Source organism: Populus alba, chromosome 10, assembly GCF_005239225.2.
Source record: "Populus alba chromosome 10, ASM523922v2, whole genome shotgun sequence".
Classification (NCBI taxonomy): Eukaryota; Viridiplantae; Streptophyta; class Magnoliopsida; order Malpighiales; family Salicaceae; genus Populus; species Populus alba.
In genome coordinates this window covers 4,277,605-4,302,343 of record NC_133293.1, presented here as the reverse complement: position 1 = coordinate 4,302,343, position 24,739 = coordinate 4,277,605, and the positions used below count along the sequence as shown (strand labels likewise).

Below are 24,739 nucleotides of genomic sequence, written 5' to 3'. Positions count from 1 at the left end.
CTTGTGCTCGGCTTTCCTCAATACAATGATACCTGTTTGTAGTTCTAGAAATCACTGCGTGTTTAGCTGAACTTCTATTCCTCTTCTAATCCAGGGGGGATGCTGACAGTGCATTGGACCCGCTTGGCAGAAAGATATGATAAACCTGGAGTTCGACAACAGTAGAATGAGATGATCGATAACGCTGGAGGGGGAAATTCTGCTGTTTAGATTGTTTGACCATGCTTTCCTTAGTAGGTTAGTTTGAACATCACAACTAAGCTCCCAAAGTTATCGCTTACTTTGGAAAAAAAGCATGTTTTTGTTTTTTGCTTGTTGCTAGTTTGAGAGGATATATTTGCAATTAATGATATGGAAATCTATTCTTGGGTTTCAATCATTGCATATGAACCATGTTCAAGATTTCTGCCAAAGCTCCAGTAACGTTGAATGAGAGGATGCTGGATGCTTGGCCTCATCAAACATCAATCCAAGTTTTTCAAGATTTTCCTTCTTTAATTAAAACTAATTCTTTACTAAACAGAGCACGTTTGTCTAACCAGACCAATGGATGCTTGGCTCATCAACATAATCCTTGGTCGTTTTTTTCCTCACTGTGTAGATGCTTTGCGCTGCTATTGCTACTATGCAGAGTTCCAGCATGGTGTTTTGCATCAAGCTGCCATAGCATAAAATTCTGCTTATAGAGTTGTACTATATCATAAATGTTTCCTCAACTTGCACTAATCCTTTTTGTGCAGCTTCGGTAGAACCCAAATCTTACCAGCTCTCAAAAAATCACCAGGATTCAAACCTTAACTGCACACAACAAAATTGGGTTTGATATATATTTCTCTACAGAGCATCAGATTAAGGTCAATAAGAAAAGTTAAGAAGACGCAACTGGATTTATTGGAGGGTTGGAAATGCAACGAGGACAAGAAGTAAAAAATGAGAATCGTGATTCCTGTGATGGGCTGCTGTCCAAATTCCTTTTCTTTTTGGTCAAAAGGAAAGCGTCATGACACGGGGCCTCAAAGAAAGGTCCCAAGACCCCCGACAAAAAAAAAATATTTCGATAGTCCCTTAGGGAGTAGAAGGAGGATGGATCCCTGAAACCTAACTGTTTGGATACCCTGTAAATCAATTCTTCTTAATTGAATTCAATTTTAAGAAAACTACTATACTTTGAGGATCAGAAATTCTTTTAAAATTAGCTGGAAACCTTTCAATTGGGAATTGGTTCAAACGGCTGTGCTGAGCAAAGCTACATATAATTATAGGAAATCTTCAGCCTGTAACTGGAGAAATAGTCAATGGATTTGAGCCCCAAACAATATACTGTCATTACTACCATGACATGTGGGAAACTTCCAATCCAAAGCTACACTTTTATCTTTCTTCAAGGTTTGCTTCTCTCTCAATTTCCTGATTAAGCTAATTTTTAAATCCCTTGTAGACTTGGAGAATAAGTATTAAATCTTTGATTTTTTTCTTGAAAGGGAGAAGATGGCAGAAATGCTTTGATTTTTAGACTTCAACAATCTTTCATCCTCAAGGTGGTGAGGCCAACCAGCTGACACTGGAGTCATCAACCATTGCTTCTATTCCAGTTTTCAAGTTATCGTCCAGAGAATGTTCCGATCAAGATGAATTGTAAGTTTTTCACTCTTTAAAGTTTTTAAATTATTGGGTTTATGAAGTTTCTTGTATTTTATTGATAAAGAAGCATCCCCCTTGAATAATTCCTATTTGTAGGTCTACCAATTATGGTTATTGAGGAGGGTTTCTGGTTAGATTTGAAATGGAAAGTTGTAAGAGGGGGAGAAGTTTTTTTGTTATGTTGATGAGGCCGAGGCGAAAAAGCTGAATTCAAGGTGATTGTAAAGATCATAGTTGTTCAATATGGGTTTGACTTTGATGTAATTTGAGATTTTTAGGGTTAACTTAACTTGGAATTGGTGACCTGTAGGGGTTAGTATCATGTATTTCGTTTTGTATAAAGAAGCAAAAGAAGCCTATCGAGAAGCCTCTGGTTGCAAGTTATTTTGTCATGCTGGTTTCCAAGCAGGAGGTTAGTATGAGTGGGATTTTTTTTGAAGCTTCAGTTTATGCTGTTTTTTATGGTGTAGGCTTGCACTCAGACTGGGCATTTTGAGGATTGCGTGCCTGGAAGAAGTAGGGATTGGGGCATTATTGGAGCCAGGAAAGGGATTACCATTTTCCTATGGGTATGCTTTGATTGAAATCTTGTTTGTTTGAGCATGCTGCTTTCAGGTTGCTTGTTTTTGAATTTCATAAAATAATATAAGTATAACTGCGAAATATGGAACTGTTTCTTGCTTGTGTAAGACCCTTGTAGTTTCTGGGTTTAGCTGCATACAGAATCTTTTTAGTTTTAAGATTTGACAAGTTTTATAGTTCATATGCTCTTAGCCATGAACCTAGGAAATCTTAAAGTTACTTGGTGTCTACATCAGGTCTTAGTTTTACATGTATATCCAAGAAACGATTTTTATAGGGACACATTTTCTGCTGGGAGAATGGCATTCAAGTGGTTCATTTTTGGCAGGCCATTTGTTGAATACAAAGGAACAATTCCTCAAAATGAATTGCAGAGCAAGCAACATGAATTAGAACTAGCAGCAAATGCTTTAATATCCAGGGGAGGCAAGGCAAGTTACACCTTTTGCCTCGTGCTTGACGATTTCAATTGATATATATACTCTGTTTGCTTTCTGAAACTAATTTTCTTCATACAGGTTTCTGCTGCATGTCTGTATTGCCATCGAAGAAGCTGCTGAATTATGTGGTGGTGGTCCTTCCTGATTACATACCAAAGGTCTGGATTTTGTGGGTTATCTTGCAATAAGTTTGTAATCCTCCATCCTTCTCATCTTGCATAAGAAATTTTGCCTCTATGGTGTATTGTTTTAATTATATTGGATATATATCATGTTTGTCTCTGGTGTACCTGAAGGTTTGATCACAAATCCCAATCTCTCCAAGTTGATAGTGTTATCCTGTTTCTGTATAGGATGGGTTATAGCTTGCAACATTTCCTGGTTAATTATTTTGTGCTTTTGCTTTTTTCTAAGTTATTTGAGAGTTAAAATGCTATCCTGTTTTTTTCTGAGTGAGATTAAGCCATATAAGCCAGTAATGCATTGAATAGTAGGTACTGACATTTCGTAGAATTGCTCTACGATGACTTGGCCTTGTTCTTGCATGACAACAGGTTTTCTCAGTTTTTTGCTTCTGTCTATTATAGCCTAATTTTGCATCCCTTGCAGGACAGCACTCCTCGAGTTGTGAAGTTAGGGAACAGCGCCGTGTGTTGTGGTGGCACGCATGTTTCTGATATTTCAGAGATTATAAGTTTGCAGGTAAATGGAGGTTGTAACATATTTAATGTTCCATATTTCTGCCTCGCTCACTTTCCATAAATGTTGATTGGAATCATGAATTTACCTAAAAATAGGATGTTAAAGAGGTGTCCAAACACTTTTTCATCCTTCCTATCTAGATAGGAATCGTAGAAGCTGAACGGGTAGCAGTGTTCATGTTTGATTATGCATCAGGATTGCATATATTTGCATTAATAACCTACACGATATGATGGGATGCTATCCATGGAAATACTTTACTTTTAAAACATTAGTAAGGGCGAAGAAAGAAAATAAAAATAACATGGATCTTAGGATAAGCAACTCTGATTTCACCAGCATGGTAAATCACTGCAAGTGAATCAGGGTTTTACGATCTCATCATGTTTCCTGTCATCAACCATCCTAAAAAATGTACGTTGTTGGCCAAGAACCTAGCCTTTTGTGACGTTGCTGGATGTTGTTTCAGGTTTCTCAGATTCGTAAGAAGAAGGGAGTGACAAAGGTTTCTTACACTGTTGGATCCTAGCACTCTTTAGCAACTGATTGTGTAAATCATGTGAGCATAAACTACTTCTGCATGCTGAAAGCATGCATGATATGCAGCTTTGTTATGCTCGCATTGTTTATCTGATTCAAGCAGTAATGCGATGAAGATCTTTAGAGGACTTTCTTTGGTATACTCTCAAGAATGGTTTTTTTTTTTTTTCTATTTATTTTTAAATATGCTTATTTTATTTTCCCATCATTGATGAGACTTGTTTAATCTCTTTAAACATTGGAACAGATGCTTGTAATGTCTGCGAATCATTTAGGAGTGTTTGATTCCCTGGATTTACTTTTCATTTTTGGCTGTTTGTTAGCATTTTGGAAGGTGACCTCCATTGTTTAGCAGGCAGGGATGATTCAAGTTCAACAGTTGCTGTCTAGGCTGATCAGAATAGAGAAAATTTATAAATTTTGCTTTCTTGAGATTGTTTAGAGAGTGACTTGGTCTTAATTGAAATATAAATCGGTTTTTCGTCGAATAAAAAGAAAGAAAAAACACTTCGGACACAAAATATTATAGGAACAGTGTTGAAAACTAAAAGATAGTTTGCCCTAACAAAACTCAAATCACTTTAGAGCCTAGAGGGAGGGGAGCAGAGTTCTAAAAAAAGGGCATTACAGGTTGACGTGAACCAAGCAAAACAAAAGAGAAATTCCTCTAAATTTAGCGAAGACTCTTCTCCACCAGCCAATTTTCACTTACTTCTTTCTTTCTTTTTCTTTAACATTATACATATATAAATATTCTCCGCTATCTAAAATCCAATATTCCCTTCTATCTCCCTCTCTTGCATCTCTTGCCTTGCCTAGTATTATTTCTTCTCTTGCCCTGCTGACCACACTTGTTCACGTAAGACACACAACACGGCCACATTCCTTCACTGGTGCCTTGTTTTGTATCAAAATACTGAGGTGCGTCATCATGTTTTAGCTCTGTCTCTGCTGTTTTTCCTTTGAATATTGGTTGCTGTATGGATTTGGCTTAGTGTTTTGATTTTAAGGTGTTTTCTTGAGGAGAACTTTGGTTTTTTCTTTCTTGTAAAGCATATGATATTCATCCATGGTGCTTGAGGTGTTAATTCATGAAATCCATCCCTGGAATGGCTGCCATCATGAATATGGATCATGGTTATTGATAGACATACATATATTTCGACTGGATCTTCTCATGCTTACTGAATCTAGTTGCTTAATTACATATCTGAAATCTAAGAGAATTTAAGCTATTTATTAAATGGAGTTGACAGTTGCATAAGATAGGATTGGATTTATAAAAGCTGTCTAGGTGCTTTTAGTCCCCTCCATTTGCGCGTCTAGGATCCCTTTTTAGCTTGCTAACATGGGGTGAATCTTGATTGATTTTGCCATTCTCTTGATGAGCAAATGCCCCCAAGTTGTTCTTTTGAGACTTTGCGTTCCACAAAATGCTGCTAAGTAAGCTTTCCTTAAGGATCTCCCTCTACTTCCTAGTGACTGATCTTATTTATGATTTATCGTGGTGTTTATTTATAGTATTTTAGCATCCAAGATGATGCAAAACCGTGGATATAAAAATCATGTAATGCCACAATTAAGATTGAAACAGTAATGAAAAGCTAAAAATCAAGTATGATAAAAACTATATTATTTGAACTAAAACACCAATATCATTGAAATAAATTTCCAACCAATGAGAAGTATGTCTTAACTTAATGTAGATTAATATGTCTGAAAAGTTCTTATAAAATTCCAGTTTAATCCATCAGGAAAAGTGGGATTGAAAGTTATGTTTAAGAATGTAAAATTAAAAACTAATATAATTGCACCACAATCTAAATTTCATTTATCTACCTTTTTTAACGTATCTCTTAATTAATTTGTAAAGAAAGTCAATCACTTAATCTCAATCAATTTGTAAAATTTCCCCAGCTTGATGTTCTATGTTGAGATATTAATTGCAGGAACTTTCCTTATTTCAGTGATAAATAATGCTAGGAGAAGGTACAGTTAATCCCGACGGAGAATTCAAGATCAGTTTTGGTTATCAGTGCAATGCCCATAAAGGTTGCTCTTGCCTGGTTCCTAATGAGATTGAAAACCTTCCCGGAAAATTCCCGAGGAATAGCAGCTTCTCGCGCTTGTCCGGTGCTGCCCTAAGTGCGAATGCCACGTTGGCCAACACAAATATCTGCAATGGTGTGATAAGGGAAGAAATACTTCCCAGCTGGGATTCCCCTAATTCATTTCGCAGGATTCCTTCTTCACCTAGTCTTTCAAGGTTGGATGTATTATCATCTTCTCTTCAAAGCAGCATGTCAAACCTAAGTTGCAGTCCAGCCACCCCCAGTCCACCTGAATATGATTCTTCTTCATTAAGATCCATGAGTTCTCCTTCTAGAAATGAAGGTTTTCTTAATGCAATGGAAGTTCAAGTTGCAGGTGGAGCTGCCGGTGAAGACAGGGTTCAAGCTGTCTGCTCTGAAGAAAATGGTTGGCTTTTTTTGCGCAATCTTTGATGGTTTCAATGGAAGAGATGCAGCTGATTTCCTGGCTGGCACGTTATACGAGAACATCATACATCAGACTAACTTATTAGACTGTGAATTGAAGAAGGATGTTACTGGAGCTTCAAATGATTTCTATCCTCATGGGCCCTTTCAATATGCTTTCGAGGGAGCTAGGAATAGTCAGGTGGAGAAACCACCAGAGGGAACTTTTAATAGGAAAAATTCAAGCATCGACAACTCCACTAAGAATGACCCTTTTCCTGATTCATCTGATTCATTTAGACACGGGATGCTTGACAGCCTTCAGCGTGCTGTTAGTCAGGCCGAGAATGATTTCTTGTACATGGTGGAGCAGGAAATGGAGGATCGCCCTGATCTAGTCTCTGTTGGTTCTTGTGTCTTGGTTGGCCTTCTTCATGGGATGGATTTGTATACTCTTAATCTGGGTGATAGTAGAGCTGTATTGGCGACATACGATGAGGAGGACAGTGAGATGAAGGGCTGCCGGCGACTGAAAGCTATCCAGCTCACTGACTGTCACACTGTCGACAATGAACTTGAAAGAACTAGAGTGTTGTCTGATCATCCGGATGACCCGGCAGTGATTGCAGGTGGAAAAGTCAAGGGAAAATTGAAGGTCACTCGAGCTTTGGGAGTTGGATACTTGAAAAAAGTAAAATATTATTCATTCAATTTATCTCTTTAATCAATTTAGGAATGGCATTTGAAACGAACCATGTTGACCACTGTGCCTGTACCTGAAATACTTAGTCTATTTGTAATGTTTGCCTTTTTTTGATGTCATGCAGAAAAACCTAAACGATGCACTGATGGGTATTCTTCGAGTTCGTAATCTCATAAGCCCTCCATACATTTCTATTGAACCATCGCTGAATTTGCATAGAATATCAAAAAGAATCGGATCACTTTGTTATCGTTGGCAGCGATGGTTTGTTTGATTTTTTTTTTCTTCAGTAATGAAGAGGCAGTAAAGCTTGTCCATTCTTACATCCTGAGCAACCCCAATGGCGATCCAGCAAAGTTTCTGTTGGAGCAGCTTGTAGGCAGAGCTGCTGAATGTGCAGGTAAAATATTTAATATGGCATCTTTCTTTCTTTCTCATTTCATATTTAAAAGAGGAAGAAGAAGAAACTTGGTCACTTCCGAATTCATTCTCCAGCAGTTAGGGGACTTGAATAGTGAACATCAACTGGTTTATGTGCTGTAAAAGTGATTTACTTTTAAGTGTATTGTTGCTTCAAATCTCAATAATTTAACATTGGTATCGATAGGTTTTCAAGCTTGGAAGAATTGATGAGTATCCCAGCTGGTAGGAGGAGAAAATATCATGATGATGTGACTTTAATTGTGATTATACTGGGAGCAAACCAGCGCACCTCTAAGGCATCAACTTGGGTGTGAGTCTGTTTTCTTTCTTGCAATAGTATTTGGTTGTCTCTACTCTCTAGTTACAGGTTTCAAATTGTACATATCTGATACCAGACCATGTTGATCTCTGGGAAATTTGATCATCTTCCAACTTTTTCTTTGATATCTGAATTAGCATGAGTGTTTTCCTTTCTTCTCAACCGTGCATGGGTGTCTAAAATAGGACTTTTCATCTTTTCTTTTGATTAAAGTGATGGGATCTTTCCTATAAACAAAACAAAGAAAGAAACAGAAACTTTCCAGAAAAATAATCAAGCATTCCGGATGGAGCAATCTGTATATTATTTCACCAGAGAGCCACTCGTGCTAGCTATATCACAGGTTGCACTTTCGAATGGATGGTCCAGCATTGTTGCAGCTTCCTGTCTTTTTATGCCAATTCGATCCCACTAGTTTCTGCTCCTATCTTCCTTTTTGGTTTCTCTACCTCAAAAGCTTCTGAAAGTGGAACTACTATTAAAAACATGCTTCTGCTTTTTGTGATTTTTCATCTTTATTTCACTGGCTTCTGCAAGCTCTTAGGCCCACAAACAAATGATTCTCTTTATAATCACACACAAAGTAGTTGATTTAGAATCTTAATAATTGGATTGCCGATGGTCGTGGGAACCAAAAACAATGGGCAGCAATAGGCTGTTTCTGTTTGTCATGTTACAGAACAGAACAAGTTTCCAAGGGAATTGTCTTTTGCAGGAGTGGAAGTGATGCTCTCTAAATGAAATTAGGGGCATGAGTGGATTTAACTTGAAATGAGAATTGGAAACAAAAAGGGTTCACTCATCTTTCTTTGCCTTCACCAATCATAACATAATCACTATTTATTCTGATCGTTCACTGCTGCCTTTTTCTCATGCTTTCTTTTTCCTCCATGAAACAAGAAAACTGCTGAGCATGCTATGTACTGTTTACCCTCTTGTGCTAGCTAGATACCAAATCCTCAAATAATGAAGAAGATCAGAGGAGACAACACATGTAATAATACATGTAAATTACTTGTCAATATGGAATTCAGGAATGATCATGCAACTAGGGAGCTGGGATTGCCGAGATTTTTGCAGGGCCAAGGGTATCTGAGAGGTTGACAGGCTACGAAATGAAAAGGTTGAAAGATTCTTTGATTATGCTCGTGAACGGAATTTTATGTTGCTTCAACTCAAATCAGTACTCTATAATGGCTGGTCAAATTATATGCTTTTGAATGGAACACAATTACATGATGCCATGATTATATCCATCAAGTGATGTTAGTGTCACGACCCGAATCCCGGATCCATGACCGGCACATAGGCAAGGTTCCCCTCCAAGGTTCCAAACCTATGCGAACCCAAACTTACATACAATCTTATCCTTCAAAACTCAATCAGAGTTGATCAACGCAGCATAAACAACAAACTAACTTCATAACATAATTCGATTGTCTAATACAAGAGTTAATATAATTTCATAGTTTTGGAGCACTAACTTGACATAAAAAGAAAGATACAAATTACAATCAAAAGCAGGTTCGGAAGGTTCAACAAAAGTAACCCGCTATCAAGCTATAAGCCTGAAAATGATAAATAATGAGAGGGTGAGTTCAACAACTCAGTGAGTAGATAACGTTCAATATACACACACGAGGTAATATAGCAATGAGAAATATATATACAAGTATGGCTTTTAGTTCTTATACGAAGGTTTATCAAATAGGCCATAACAAGAATATCATATGGTAGAACTCGTCAGAAAATCAAAATGCAATGAGCATGAGGCTCCGTACTGTTGGATGATCAGTCCACACAGGTTGGTGTCTCCCCCGACCAACTAGGGTTTAGATACGATGTGCACAAAGACTAACACTACCCTGTTAGCATGGGTATTCTGACTGACATACCATAGGTTCATAATCATAATCAAACAAACATATTCATATCTCAAAGCTCAACTCATGACATCAATCAAATGAGGAGCTATCAATTCAGAAGTCAAATCACATTGGTTCATATCAAGAAATCAGATTCAATAATTGATCATGCTTTATCATATCAAGGATAATAATCAGCATATATATTATCAAGAAGCATGATCCAATTCATATTAACAAATCAAATATTTATATAATATTTCTCATGCATATGGAAAATTATCCACTCACCTGACTCAAAAGCAAACAGAAACCAAAAGCAGACACTGAAGAAAATCCTACTGACGTCCCGCCGGTAGAATATCAGGATTATCTGAATACAAAGGAAATATTTTCAAGAACGACTCGAAAGAACATTTAACCTATTTAATTACACTTAACTAAGGGTGTATTCCATAGCCCTATATGTTTTTAAATTAATTAGTTAATTTTCTCAAAAACCCAAAATCTAACGGTTTTTCCCGAAATCTAATCCATAATAAAAACAACTAATAAAAATTGGTAATAATTCACTAAGTAACCCTTAATTATTCATCAAACTAATCTGCAAAAAGCTAAATATTACAGCTAGGGACTAATCTGGAATTTTTCCATAGTTTAGGGCCAAATTGTAACTTTTATCAAATGGAGGACCAAACTGAAATTTGTCATAAATCCATGAATATACTGAAATTCTGACCTCAATTAATCCTCAATTCTGCCCAGGATGTATCATTATGCTTCAGGGATCATTCTGAAATTTTTACTAAATTTTTAGGGTCAAATCGTACTTTTTGTCAAATTGGAGGACTAAATTGAAAGTTTGAAATTATCTTATCTATACAGTAATTATGTCCATAATTCATATGTTATTCTGTTCAGAATCTCGGAATATGCTCCAGGGACCAATTTGTAATTTTCCAAAGTTTGGGGACTAAACTGTAATTTTCGGAAATTGAGGGACCAAATTGAATTTTCGTCATCTTCAACCTCAAACCCAGAATTTCAACAGATCACCTACTGTTATCCCCTGATTTCTAACATAAATTCACCATTCAAACAAAATTATAACTCAAAATCATCACAATCTTCCATAATCAACTTAATAATCAATTTACCCACAACAATCAACCCCCTAACCTTCAATTTAATTCATCATCAATTAAACCCAAAACACAAATTCTCAAAACCCTAACATTCATCAAAACTAAAATTAAATCTTAATTAACATATTATACACAATAAACAACCTAAATCTTACCTTTTTCACTTATTTCCTCCAAATCTCTTCCTTTTTCCCTTATTTTCCCTTCTTTTCTCTTCTTCTTCTTTCTCCCTTCTCTCTCACGTTTCTGAATATTTCAGATCACACTTTCCCTTTTTTTTTTTTTTTTTTTTACTTCCTATTTATATTTATCAATTTTTGTTCAATTACCATAATACCCTTCAATCATTTATACCCTCTCTTTAAGCCTCCAAGGGCTTTGTTGTAAAATCCTATCTTATTAATTTCAAAACATTACAATCTCCCCACCTTATAAAAGTTTCGTCCTCGAAACTTAATAGAAAAAAAAATTGAATACTTACCGAGATTATCAAAAAGATGAGGATACTCCTCACGCATCTTATCATCGAGCTCCCATGTCGCTTCCTCACGTGAATGGCCTTTCCATTTCACTTTCACTGAAGCTATGTCCTTTGACCTAAGCTTCCTCACTTGTCGGTCGACTATAGCTTCCGGTTGCACCTCATAAACCATATCATCCCTCAAGTCAATGGGATGAACCTCTAATACATGTGATGGATCTGACATATATTTCCTTAACATGGAAACATGAAATACCGGATGAATAGCAGACAAGTTTGGTGGTAATGCTAACCTATAAGCAACTACCCCAACTCTCTCCAGAATCTCATACGGTCCAATGAATCGAGGACTCAACTTGCCTTTCTTCCCAAACCTGAATACTCCTTTTGTAGGTGATACTTTTAAGAACACACAATCACCCACTGAAAACTCTAAGTCACGCCTTCTTCTATCCGCGTAACTTTTCTGTCTACTCTGAGCTGTTTGAAGCTTCTTTCTAATTACCTCAATCTTCTCTGAGGTAATCTGAATCAACTCTGGTCCCATTAGCTTCTTCTCACCAACCTCAAACCAACAAACCGGTGATCTACACTTCCGACCATACAAAGCCTCATAAGGTGCCATTTCTATGCTAGCCTGATAACTGTTGTTGTACGCAAATTCCACTAATGGTAGGAACTTACTCCAACCAACTCCAAAATCCATAACACAAGCCCTTAACATATCCTCCAAGGTCTGAATAGTCCTCTCAGACTGACCATCTGTCTGAGGGTGGAAAGCTGTACTCAAATGCACCTTAGTACCCATAGCTTCTTGAAATTTCACCCAAAACCGCGATGTAAACTGTGAACCTCTATCAGACACTATCGAGATTGGCACTCCATGCAACCGTACAATCTCACTAATAAACAATTCCGCCAACTTTGCATATCCATAAGTAATCTTAACTGGCAGAAAATGGGCTGATTTTGTCAATCTGTCAACAATCACCCATATCGAATCATAACCCTCCTGACTTCTAGGCAATCCTGTCACAAAGTCCATTGTGATCCTCTCCCACTTCCATTCTGGAATCAACAATGGTTGCAACAATCCAGGAGGTTTCTGGTGTTCACCCTTTACCCTATGACAGGTCAAACACCTAGAAACAAAATCTGCTACATCAGCCTTCATCCTATTCCACCAATAACACACCTTAAGATCTTTATACATCTTGGTGGAACCTGGATGCATTGTGTAAACTGTCTGATGTGCCTCTATCATCAATTCTCTCCTCAGATCATCAACATCAGGTACACAAAGCCTATCCCTATATCTCAGCACATCATCATCACCAATCACAAAACCTACAGCCTTACCCTGCTCAACCTCATTTCTAATCCTGAGTAGTGAATCATCTTTCTTCTGAGCTGTTTTTATCTTATCAAACAAATCTGACTTAACCTGAAAATGAGCAATCATTGCTCCAGCTTCACTAAGATCAAATCTGACTCCTTCATCCACTAACTCATGCAGCTCCCTAATCAGAGGTCTTCGTACCTCCTGAATATGAGCTAAGCTCCCTGATGATTTTCTACTCAAAGCATCGGCAACTACATTTGCTCTACCCGGGTGGTATTGTATGGTACAATCATAATCCTTCAGTAGTTCCATCCATCTTCTCTGCCTCAGGTTTAAATCTCTCTGCTGAAAGATGTATTTCAAGCTCTTGTGATCTGTAAAGATCTCACAAGTTTCACCATACAAGTAGTGCCTCCAAATCTTCAAAGCAAAAATTACAGCCGCCATCTCTAAATCATGTGTAGGATAGTTCTGTTCATGCTTCTTCAGCTGTCGTGAAGCATATGCAATAACCTTGCCATGCTGCATTAGAACACATCCTAACCCCACTCTCGAAGCATCACAATACACTGTGTAACCACCAGAACCTGATGGTACTGCTAGAATAGGCGCTGTAGTCAATCTCTCCTTCAATTCTAAGAAACTTTTCTCACAAGCTTCAGACCACTGAAACTTAACATTTTTCTGCGTTAACTTAGTCAATGGTGCAGAAATTCGAGAAAAGTTCTCCACAAACCTCCGATAGTAGCCGGCCAAACCTAAGAAACTTCTAATCTCTGTCGCCGAAGTAGGCCTAAGCCACTGCTTAACTGCTTCAACCTTTTGAGGATCAACCTCAATCCCATTCCTTGACACTACATGCCCAAGAAATGCTACACTCTCCAACCAAAACTCACTCTTTGAGAACTTGCCATACAACTGATGATCTCGCAAAGTTTGAAGCACCATTCTCAAATGCTGCTCATGCTCCTCTCTAGACCTCGAATACACCAAAATATCATCAATAAAAACTATCACAAATTGATCAATAAATTGGCCAAACACTCTATTCATCAAGTCCATAAAAGCTGCTGGTGCATTCGTCAACCCAAAAGACATCACTAAGAACTCATAATGACCATACCGAGTTCTAAAAGCTGTCTTTGAAATGTCTGCCTCCCTAATCCTCAACTGATGATACCCAGATCGAAGATCGATCTTAGAAAAGAATTGAGCTCCCTGTAACTGATCAAACAAATCATCTATACGAGGGAGTGGGTATCTATTTCGAATTGTCACCCGATTCAGTTGCCTATAATCTATACACAACCTCAATGACCCATCTTTCTTCTTCACAAACAACACCGGGGCTCCCCAAGGGGACACACTTGGTCGGATGAACTTTTTATCCAATAAATCCTGCAGCTGCTCCTTTAACTCTCTCAATTCTGCTGGCGCCATTCTATATGGTGCCATTGATATTGGTTCAGTGCCCGGAACCAAATCAATACAAAACTCAATCTCCCTATACGGAGGCAATCCAGGTAAGTCATCGGGAAATACATCGATAAACTCTCTTACTATAGGGACTTCCTCTAACTGGGGAACTTCTTTCTCTACATCCACTATATATGCTAGGTAGCACTGTACCCCTTTTCGGGCCATTTTTCTCGAGATAGCCGACAACATAATTGATGGAGACCCAATCTTATCTCCTTGAAATACCAACCCAACTTCTTGATCTAGATCAAACATTATTTTCTTACCCCAACAATTTACCGAAGCCCTATGCTTAGCCAACCAATCCATTCCCAAAATCACATCAAAATCAACCATATCTAAGACATTTAAGTCTCCCATAAAGATCTTATCTCCAATCTCTATTTCACAATCCAGATACACATACTTTACTAATATTAACTCATCTAAGGGAGTGGAGACTGAAATGGGGGATTTTAACAAGGTTGGTTGTTTATCTAACCTCATGGAAAAATATAGGGACACAAACGAATGAGTTGCACCTGTATCAAACAAAACTTTTGCTTCAAAAGAGCAAACAGGAAGAATACCTGAAACAACTGTGTTGGATGCCTGAGCATCCTGCTGAGTCAAGGCAAAAACTCTGGCATGCCTTTGACCCTGCTGTATCTGACCTCTATCACCTGCACCCCGACCTCTCTGACCACGGCCACCAAAACCTCTACCCCCATGAGCCACAGACTGGCTCGTCGATGGTGCCTGAATAGGCTGTTGGACTGAAGCAGATAACCCCGAAGTGGACAACTGTCTCCTCGGGCACTCTCTAATCTTATGACCTATCTGGCCACAACTAAAACAAGCCCCGGTCCTTCTATAGCACTCTGCACTGTTATGACCTCCTCCACAGTGCTGACACAAAGAACTATCCCCAGATGAAACAAATGAACTACGAGGTGCAGTCTGAACTAAACTCTGGGTACCACTACTGCCACTCTGACTGCCTGAGCCACTAACTGATGGTCTCTGTCTAAACCTCCTCTGAACCCATGAGCCCTGACGGCCACTTCGTCCCCTAAACGGACCTGCACTTAATCCCTGTTGCCTAAAAGACTGACCCTCTTCTCTAGGCCTCTTAGACTGGCCAACAGTCATGTCCTCTATTTCACGCGTCTCTAGCAATCTGGCGCTATCAACAGCTGAGGAGTAGGATGGAAACACTTGTGGCGCCAATACCATATACAGAGAGGATTTGAGTCCTCTAATGAATCTCTTCACCCTCCACTCCTCAGTGGGTAGAAGATGTTCTGCATACCTAGACAGCTGAGTGAACTTCAGATCATACTCATCCACTGTCATGCTCCCCTGAGATAGCCTCTCAAACTCATAAAGTCGAGCATCCCTGATGCTCTGAGGGAGAAACCTGTCCAAGAACATGGAGCTAAACTCCTTCCATGTCCACTGAGTCTCTACTGGTCTTGCTCTTTCCCTAGACTCAAACCAAGAGATTGCCACATCTCCTTCCAACCTGAACGATGCCAAACTCACAGCTCGGTGGTCTGTACATCCCAAAGCTTTACATCGTCGCCAAATGTCATCTAGGAACCTCTGAGGATCCTCTGAACTGTCTATCCCAGTAAAAATAGGAGGTGCCAACTTCATAAAGGCATCCAATGGCACATTAACTCCCTGAACAGTGTGGGATGTCGAGGGTACATCTTTATCCCTCATTCTGTCTCTCTCCATAGTAAACTCTATCCAAGTCTGCACAACCTGGCTAAGTTGTTGAACCTCTGTAACAGGCTCAGGGTCAACTACCCTCACACCTGTTTCATCAATCATATCTTCCTCTTCTATCCCCTGAGGCTCTTCCTCCACTGGTGGAGGTACCTCATCAACATGTTGAGGCACGGGTGGACCACGCCTCCTTCTCTGCCTTGCAGTTATCAACTGCATAATAGGGACATCATCCTGATCATCATCTACCCTAAGAGTATCAGTTCTTCGTCTATTCCTCGGCATTTCCTAAAATAAAAGAGAGATCACTTAGGTCATGCTAGAACAATAGCATGATAATTATCTCAGAATTATAGGAAAGCATATCTATCACAAGGAAGAAGACATACTTGATGAGAATTTAAAATTTCAAAAACAACAAACAAGACGATACGGATCCTAATGCTCCACTTATTAAATTAATTATATTATTGTTTCTTTAACCTAAAGCTCTGATACCAAGTTTGTCACGACCCGAATCCCGGATCCATGACCGGCACATAGGCAAGGTTCCCCTCCAAGGTTCCAAACCTATGCGAACCCAAACTTACATACAATCTTATCCTTCAAAACTCAATCAGAGTTGATCAACGCAGCATAAACAACAAACTAACTTCATAACATAATTCGATTGTCTAATACAAGAGTTAATATAATTTCATAGTTTTGGAGCACTAACTTGACATAAAAAGAAAGATACAAATTACAATCAAAAGCAGGTTCGGAAGGTTCAACAAAAGTAACCCGCTATCAAGCTATAAGCCTGAAAATGATAAATAATGAGAGGGTGAGTTCAACAACTCAGTGAGTAGATAACGTTCAATATACACACACGAGGTAATATAGCAATGAGAAATATATATACAAGTATGGCTTTAGTTCTTATACGAAGGTTTATCAAATAGGCCATAACAAGAATATCATATGGTAGAACTCGTCAGAAAATCAAAATGCAATGAGCATGAGGCTCCGTACTGTTGGATGATCAGTCCACACAGGTTGGTGTCTCCCCCGACCAACTAGGGTTTAGATACGATGTGCACAAAGACTAACACTACCCTGTTAGCATGGGTATTCTGACTGACATACCATAGGTTCATAATCATAATCAAACAAACATATTCATATCTCAAAGCTCAACTCATGACATCAATCAAATGAGGAGCTATCAATTCAGAAGTCAAATCACATTGGTTCATATCAAGAAATCAGATTCAATAATTGATCATGCTTTATCATATCAAGGATAATAATCAGCATATATATTATCAAGAAGCATGATCCAATTCATATTAACAAATCAAATATTTATAATATTTCTCATGCATATGGAAAATTATCCACTCACCTGACTCAAAAGCAAACAGAAACCAAAAGCAGACACTGAAGAAAATCCTACTGACGTCCCGCCGGTAGAATATCAGGATTATCTGAATACAAAGGAAATATTTTCAAGAACGACTCGAAAGAACATTTAACCTATTTAATACACTTAACTAAGGGTGTATTCCATAGCCCTATATGTTTTTAAATTAATTAGTTAATTTTCTCAAAAACCCAAAATCTAACGGTTTTCCCGAAATCTAATCCATAATAAAAACAACTAATAAAATTGGTAATAATTCACTAAGTAACCCTTAATTATTCATCAAACTAATCTGCAAAAGCTAATATTACAGCTAGGGACTAATCTGGAATTTTTCCATAGTTTAGGGCCAAATTGTAACTTTTATCAAATGGAGGACCAAACTGAAATTTGTCATAAATCCATGAATATACTGAAATTCTGACCTCAATTAATCCTCAATTCTGCCCAGGATGTATCATTATGCTTCAGGGATCATTCTGAAATTTTACTAAATTTTTAGGGTCAAATCGTACTTTTTGTCAAATTGGAGGACTAAATTGAAAGTTTGAAATTATCTTATCTATACAGTAATTATGTCCATAATTCATATGTTATTCTGTTCAGAATCTCGGAATATGCTCCAGGGACCAATTTGTAATTTTCCAAAGTTTGGGGACTAAACTGTAATTTTCGGAAATTGAGGGACCAAATTGAATTTTCGTCATCTTCAACCTCAAACCCAGAATTTCAACAGATCACCTACTGTTATCCCCTGATTTCTAACATAAATTCACCATTCAAACAAAATTATAACTCAAAATCATCACAATCTTCCATAATCAACTTAATAATCAATTACCCACAACAATCAACCCCTAACCTTCAATTTAATTCATCAATTAAACCCAAAACACAAATTCTCAAAACCCTAACATTCATCAAAACTAAAATTAAATCTTAATTAACATATTATACACAATAAACAACCTAAATCTTACCTTTTTCACTTATTTCCTCCAAATCTCTTCCTTTTTCCCTTATTTTCCCTTCTTTTCTCTTCTTCTTCTTTCTCCCTTCTCTCTCACGTTTCTGAATATTTCAGATCACACTTTCCCTTTTTTTTTTTTTTTTTTTTTTACTTCCTATTTATATTTATCAATTTTTGTTCAATTACCATAATACCCTTCAATCATTTATACCCTCTCTTTAAGCCTCCAAGGGCTTTGTTGTAAAATCCTATCTTATTAATTTCAAAACATTACAGTTAGGGGCAACAGCATCCCTTGTGGGGTTCTACAAGCAGAACAGGTGAGGGATGCAAGGCTTTCCTGTCTCTCTGCATTTAACCAGAGGCTCCTACATATAAACCATGCATGATCTTCTGCAGTTAGTAAGCTAATACCATGTAGTATATATATACTAGGGAGTTGCTCTACTAGAAGCTTAAAGGGCATGCAACAACCAAATTCATACATCAAAACCCAAATCAATTTCTACAAGGAAAAGAAAATCTTCCAAACTTGCTTCAAAACCATACCATGCAAAAAAGTTTTCTTATCATCGTTCCAATGTCTCCCCTGGCAATATTATCCTACATTCTATCATCTATACTACTCTCTCCATCACCATCAGTACAGAATCATTCTCCATTCTGATTACATGATGGAACATCCATTGACATTTTCATCACTGAAAATGTTGAAAGAGTCCACCTGTGTTGTTTGATTTGCATTTGTATATGGTGCTGGAGCAACATGATAATTAAAAGGAGCAGGACTTCCATAAGGATATGCCATATTACAACTTGATGCATACACTTGAGGACTGGAGTAACCTAGTGGCCATGGAATCGAATGCTGACGTGTAGGATTGAGATCACTCGGGCCCATAACTTGATTCATCCCCACATCATGAGTTTGATATTCACTGCCTGCAGATGTACCAGAAGATGGTGAGCCTGAGCCCCCCGTAACATTGCTGCCATCATTACCTTTCTGCCCTTTCTTTTTCTTCTTTTTACATGCACTGTCTGCCCCACCACCCTCAGGTATACTGCCCTTGTTATTTCCTCCCGGCAACTCCTCTCCGGCGGTGGAATTCTCCGGTGGCTTCTTGCCCTTTTTGGTCTCCTCACCTAGTCCCTCCACAGAGAATCTCACAGATTTTTTGCTGCCACTATCATTCTGATTGTGGTCATTTGTGCTGTGCATGCCTTTTGCTTTGCCTGATTCTTTCTCCTTTGTAGCAACCTTTTCAGGCCATATCTCTGCATGTTTGCCTGTTTTCATGAGTTTCTTGATTAAGGTCCCTGCTTCAATGTTGCCAGTAACTGTGACTCTTTGTTGCTGCGAATCAATGCTTGTTGTATAAACACCTGAATTCATTTTACATATAGCATATATAATTGGGTCAGCATATGTATGCATAGAGTACAAAACACAAAGGGTTTGCATGTTCTCATTTTTGCCAACAAAATAAGAACAAATATCATAGAAAACCTAACTAGATTAACCTCTTTAACAATGTTTTTCAATATTTTAAGAGAAACAAGCAGCAGCAGCAAGTTTCTCTTTGTTATTACCATCGATGCTTTGTAAGACTTTCCTGACTTTTCTCTTGCAACCTTGGCAGTGGATAGATACTTTCAAAACCCATGTCTGAAATACAAAGAAATTAATAAAGTCAGAACAAATTAAGGGTAATTAAGCAGTGATTAATTACTAGAGCGGTAATCAGTAACCTTGCATTTCAGAGCTTTAGGGACTTCTTGAACGGACGTTGTTGCAGCCATTAGAGACTTTTGAAGAAGACCGAGCAGCTTGTAAGAGTAAAAGAACGAAGGGATGATAGCTTGAAGGCTTTAAAGTGGTTTAAAAAGAAAGCAAAGAATAGATCGCGTTGAGTTAATCCCCCTATTAATTGTTCGTACGTGATTGTAGTCTATTATGTAACCATATTTCAGTCTTGTGAATGACACGGACACATTAAAGCATCTTTACTTTCCATGCATGGTCTGATTTTTTATTTTTATTTTTCTCTAAATATATTTAGGCATCCTATCCTTCCACCATCAACCTTTACAAGATTTTATAGACAACATCATTTCTATGCTAATAAGAGCATCAAGTTTGGTTTGGTAACAAGTTTGAATGAAGGGCAAAAAATCAACAAGGCATGATCTTCATGTATAATTAATTTATACTTTATTATTGTTGGCATGGATTTTGATGAACTTTAAGACAGAAATCTAAAGAGTCATTTAATTCTATATACACAAACAAATAAGAACCACCATGCATGGGTGGAGGCATCCATGTTTGTGTGGAGAAAACCGAGAGGTGGCCAGAGAAATGCTGGCATCTTAATAAGGCACAGTGGTGGCTGGTGGGAGAAATTTAAAGAGGCTTGTTTTTGCTGTATCATCTGATGGTGTCATCTCCGGGATAGTACAACTAGGTAGAGAGATCCTCTGTTAAATAGGCAAAGCACCTCATCTCTTTCTCTTCAGTCAGTAACTTTGGGGCATTCTAACACGTAAACAATTTCTTGGAAACATAAGAATGTCAAGGTCGATGGAGAGAGCAAATAATTAATTATGACAATGGCTATTAATGGTGGGGGTTGAGAATTCATGGCTCCTCACTGACCATTATTCAATCGTTTGTTAGAGCTTTCAATTATATTTCTCTTGTCAAGACTAAACAAATCCCCAGCTTGGTGCCTGTCAAGATGGTTTCTTCCTAGTTCTCAAGCAAATATCAATTCAAACAGGTGAGTGAGGATGACATGTCCTGCAATAACACCAGGATAAGAGCTGCATTTGTATGGAGTTATAGGAAGCAGAAACAAAAGGCTGAAGTATAAATTTCAAGGAAATGGAAAGATAACCTGAAATGCGTCCCTTTTAACGAGGCAAGTTATGTGCATCCTGATCTAATTTTCCTTATCCAAAGTCAAATCAAGCAGTAGTGTTATAACCATTATTAAAGAGGAATTGAAGAGACCTGTGAAGTTATGATTGCAGTCAGCACTCAGAATCTCAGACAAAAGTATCCTCTATGATTGCCTCACTTTCCACAAATCAAGGACGCAATAACTGTGGAAGGTCGTGACCAGTTGCCTCACCGGTCCCTTCACCAACCATATCGCAGAAATTACCACAAACCAAATGGTTTATGGAGGTAATGTGTCCTCGATTTGTGGTCGTTCCAATGGGTGCTACACTACTGCAATGCTAGTCCAAGAGCAAAGACAAGACAAACATGCGCCAACACGTGAACGAGGTAAAAGGTTAACCGGCACTCATCTTTTAAGTGTCCTGTGGTAGTTTTATGGTTTGCTATTTAACAAATGAGTTTAAAAAACTAAAAATTATATATTTTTTTTATAATCAAGATTTTAAGAAATTTTTTAAAGTGAAATCCATAAAAGGAATGAAGAAACTATAGCAAGGACAAAATACAGTTTCATCCATACCGCACTATCAAAAGAACCCTAAAAGTTCCAGCACATTAACAGAGAAAAAAAAAAAGGAAAGAAGAAACAAAGAAATGCCAAAATTTACTTTATAATGGGCCTCCCCAGGATGATAAATATTCAAATCTATGAAGAGTGCTTTAAATGAAATTATTCGGCAAATGAAGAATGACATGAATTTCAGAAAACAGTTCCTTCCTTGTAGTAGAATCCAAGGACGTAGTTGAAGAGTTTGACTCACAGCTGCCTGAGAAAGCGCCAGGAAAAGAAATTGATCGATAGATGCAAGAGCTAAAGTACAAGAAATACTTGCTCCATAACAAAACATCTTAATTTTCATCCTTCTTCTCGACATCCTCTTCAGCTGAAGAATGCACTTCCTGATCTTCTACATCAACCTTGGGTTCTTGTGCCTCTTGAGCACCATCACCTGCACTGTCCTGAAGCTGCAAGAGTTCATAAATCATCAACCTCGGGGCTTACATTTACTTCTAAAATCATTTTGCAAATTAGCTAATGAAACGTATGCATAAGGCACATGAAGAAAATTCTCAAGAAAACTTTACCCCCAAATTTCGAAGGCTAGCAGTAACATCTTCTTGTTGTTGCTGCAGTGTGTTCTTCAGTTCTTGGAATTCCTAGTTTTGATCAGGATAGATATGTTAAGAAACGGTAATAATAAAAGGAAACGCCAAAGGTATTTGCTTTAGTAGGACTTACTGTTCGAAGTTGAACAACCTCGACATTCAATGACTTCTTCAATTCCGACAACTCCTGAATGAAGCAAGAAATTTTTGCACAAGTTCAACTGAACTACATCTCATCCCAACTACTATTAGATAAAATACGAAGTGTGAAGAGATAGATGGAGGTATCTAATAAACGAGCCACTATTGCATGAAAATACAGAATTCATTTTCACCTGGATTAGTTTCTTGCATAACTTACATGTAACTGGTAAATACTTGAAGTACAATATTGATCTGAACTAAGTTTGTAAAACCACGTGAAGATAGAAAGTAGCTGAAGCAAAAATGGTGAGATTATGACATGTTATCTGGTTCATTCCAGGTAATGTTGCAGGGCATATATTAAAAAAAGAAATTCATCGCAATATGACTTTTCCACGGATCCATGAAACATTGAGGTCTGATGTGAGGTTGGAGTTGAAATATTTGCATAACTGTAGACATTTGTTTAATCTACAAAATTTAGTGGAGAAAATAACAGCAAGACTCAAATAACAATTGAATGCCAAAAGGGGTGGATAATGATCTGTAGACACTGATAAATTGAGTGAATTACACATTGTCATTAAAAAACAGCAGTGTGCCATTCCTTGCTGCATGCAGCCTAGACACTTAACTCTTCCAAGCATGATTGAACATCACCAAGATTCTAGTCTTTTAGTTCACCTTAAACTAAGCAATTCAAATCCCATGCACTACTTTACTCTTTCTTTTTTCATATAATCTCAACGGGTAAACGATAAAATGATGAAATTGTGTATCTCTTGCATTCTATGAAATAGAAAAAACAAATTGCATGTTTAGTACAACACACAGTGCCAAAAGGCCTTGACATTGCAGCGGCCTAGACACATCAACATTTTCCGATTTAACTTTCACACACTTTGTTTTATTTATTTATTTCAATTGGGTTAAACAGCAACGCAGATATTAGCGATAGAAATGGATTCACAAAACAATATCAATTGCAATCCTGTAAAGGAACAGACGTCAAGTATCAAAATCAGAATAATAATCTTCTATACAGATCATAATTTTTTTAAGAAAAAAATATTTACTTACATCGCGATAGATTTTAACTTGAGTGTCGAGCTTCGATCTCCAGCTTTGCAAATCCTAATTACACATTTGAATGTCTGTTTTTTATAATCAAATTCAAACCATGATAAAATCGGAGGCCAAAAAATATAAAAAAAACCTGCTTTAAGCCTTGGACTCTATTAAGAAGCTCAGTCCTGGAATCATTTAATTCCTAAAACAAATAAAAATTAAAAATTAAAAAAAGCACCGCATTAACAACACTGTAAGCAGCAAAAAGTCAAAAATTAAAAGAGAAGAGCAAACACATACAGCGATCTTTGAACCGATCGGAGTTACGTTCTCTTTCTTCTGCAATAATGGTAAGAAGAAGAGGAAGAAGAAGATACATCAATTATTAGGGTTTGCTATTAAATAAAGAAAAAAGCAAATAGAGGAGAGAACGAGAGAGGGTTGCGTACACGAGCGAGAGGAAGAGGAGCAGAGAGAGTGGCAGTGGAAGAATCGGAGTTGGCCATTGATGGAGATTTGATTTGGATTGGATTGATTTAAATTAGGGTTAAAAAGTAATTAAAGGGTTTAGGGTTTGGTTTTTCTAACAAGCTTGGAGATCCTGAGGATGTTGTCCGTTTGTTTGCTGAGAGGTGTGCCAAATAAAAGAAAAGAAAACCTCAAATTTTGAATTTTGGAATTAAGGTTGTGTTTGGGCGGGCAAAACACAGCTTGAAATTGAATCGTAGTACTAGTAGCAGCAACAGCAAGGATCAGGCTGTCATTATTATTAATGAATAAAGAATAATTTAAAAAAAAAAAAAAAAAAAAACAAACAGCAGGAAATACAACTCACTGTGCATACACTCAGAAAAATTTATGACTTGGTTTCGAGGAGTAATTCAGTCTTTTTCACTTATCTATTATTCATTAATTAATTGTTCAGGATTTATATATCATTTCAATTTATTTTTTAAATAGTAAAATAATTGATTCAGCCCACAAGTCAAAAAAAAAAAAATCTATGTTTGTGGACCAAATCTTTTTATTTTTAAGAAAAAGTAAAAGGATGTTTTGCTATTCTAATCGAAAAAATTAAAAATAAAGCTTATGTCCAAAGATATTTCTGTTTTTTCATAGATATTTTTTTTTTGTTAAACCCATATTCATTGAAGGATGACAGCACGTGCATCTCTTCATGGCAAATCTGTTCTTTTATCCTGTCATTAGTTGTGTTTTTTCTTTC

General features: G+C 37.4%; 2 protein-coding genes and 1 pseudogene across 2 annotated transcripts; 1 reads left to right on the top strand and 2 right to left on the bottom strand.

Moving 5' to 3' along the window:
• Positions 1-2,758: 2,758 nt before the first annotated feature.
• On the top strand, positions 2,759-7,983 carry LOC118034509 (probable protein phosphatase 2C 40; annotated as a pseudogene).
• A 10,608-nt stretch (positions 7,984-18,591) lies between these two features.
• Positions 18,592-20,110, bottom strand: LOC118034508 (heavy metal-associated isoprenylated plant protein 35). Its single transcript, XM_035039826.2, has 3 exons — positions 19,980-20,110; positions 19,821-19,896; positions 18,592-19,613 (listed from the first exon to the last, which is right to left on the bottom strand). The coding sequence occupies exons 1-3, from the start codon at positions 20,028-20,030 to the stop codon at positions 18,895-18,897; spliced, it is 846 nt and encodes a 281-aa protein (XP_034895717.1). The 5' UTR covers positions 20,031-20,110; the 3' UTR covers positions 18,592-18,894.
• A 1,676-nt stretch (positions 20,111-21,786) lies between these two features.
• LOC118034510 (uncharacterized) lies at positions 21,787-24,272 on the bottom strand. The gene is made up of 7 exons (XM_035039827.2): positions 23,964-24,272; positions 23,815-23,853; positions 23,663-23,716; positions 23,527-23,580; positions 22,436-22,489; positions 22,282-22,353; positions 21,787-22,161 (listed from the first exon to the last, which is right to left on the bottom strand). The coding sequence occupies exons 1-7, from the start codon at positions 24,018-24,020 to the stop codon at positions 22,045-22,047; spliced, it is 447 nt and encodes a 148-aa protein (XP_034895718.1). The 5' UTR covers positions 24,021-24,272; the 3' UTR covers positions 21,787-22,044.
• Between the last annotated feature and the right edge of the window lie 467 nt (positions 24,273-24,739).

Bases quoted from the DNA above. Each gene is read 5' to 3' on its own strand.
- LOC118034510 (XM_035039827.2), bottom strand. From the start codon at position 24,020: ATGGCCAACTCCGATTCTTCCACTGCCACTCTCTCTGCTCCTCTTCCT. The intron at 23,581-23,662 runs GTTTTTTTTATA...ATGTGTAATTAG, and splicing joins GAGTCCAAGGCTTAAAGCAG to GATTTGCAAAGCTGGAGATC. The intron at 22,162-22,281 runs GTAAAGTTTTCT...GAACTCTTGCAG, and splicing joins CTAGCCTTCGAAATTTGGGG to CTTCAGGACAGTGCAGGTGA.
- LOC118034508 (XM_035039826.2), bottom strand. From the start codon at position 20,030: ATGGCTGCAACAACGTCCGTTCAAGAAGTCCCTAAAGCTCTGAAATGC. The intron at 19,897-19,979 runs GTTACTGATTAC...TTTGTATTTCAG, and splicing joins CTAAAGCTCTGAAATGCAAG to ACATGGGTTTTGAAAGTATC. The intron at 19,614-19,820 runs GTAATAACAAAG...AAATGAATTCAG, and splicing joins AGTCTTACAAAGCATCGATG to GTGTTTATACAACAAGCATT.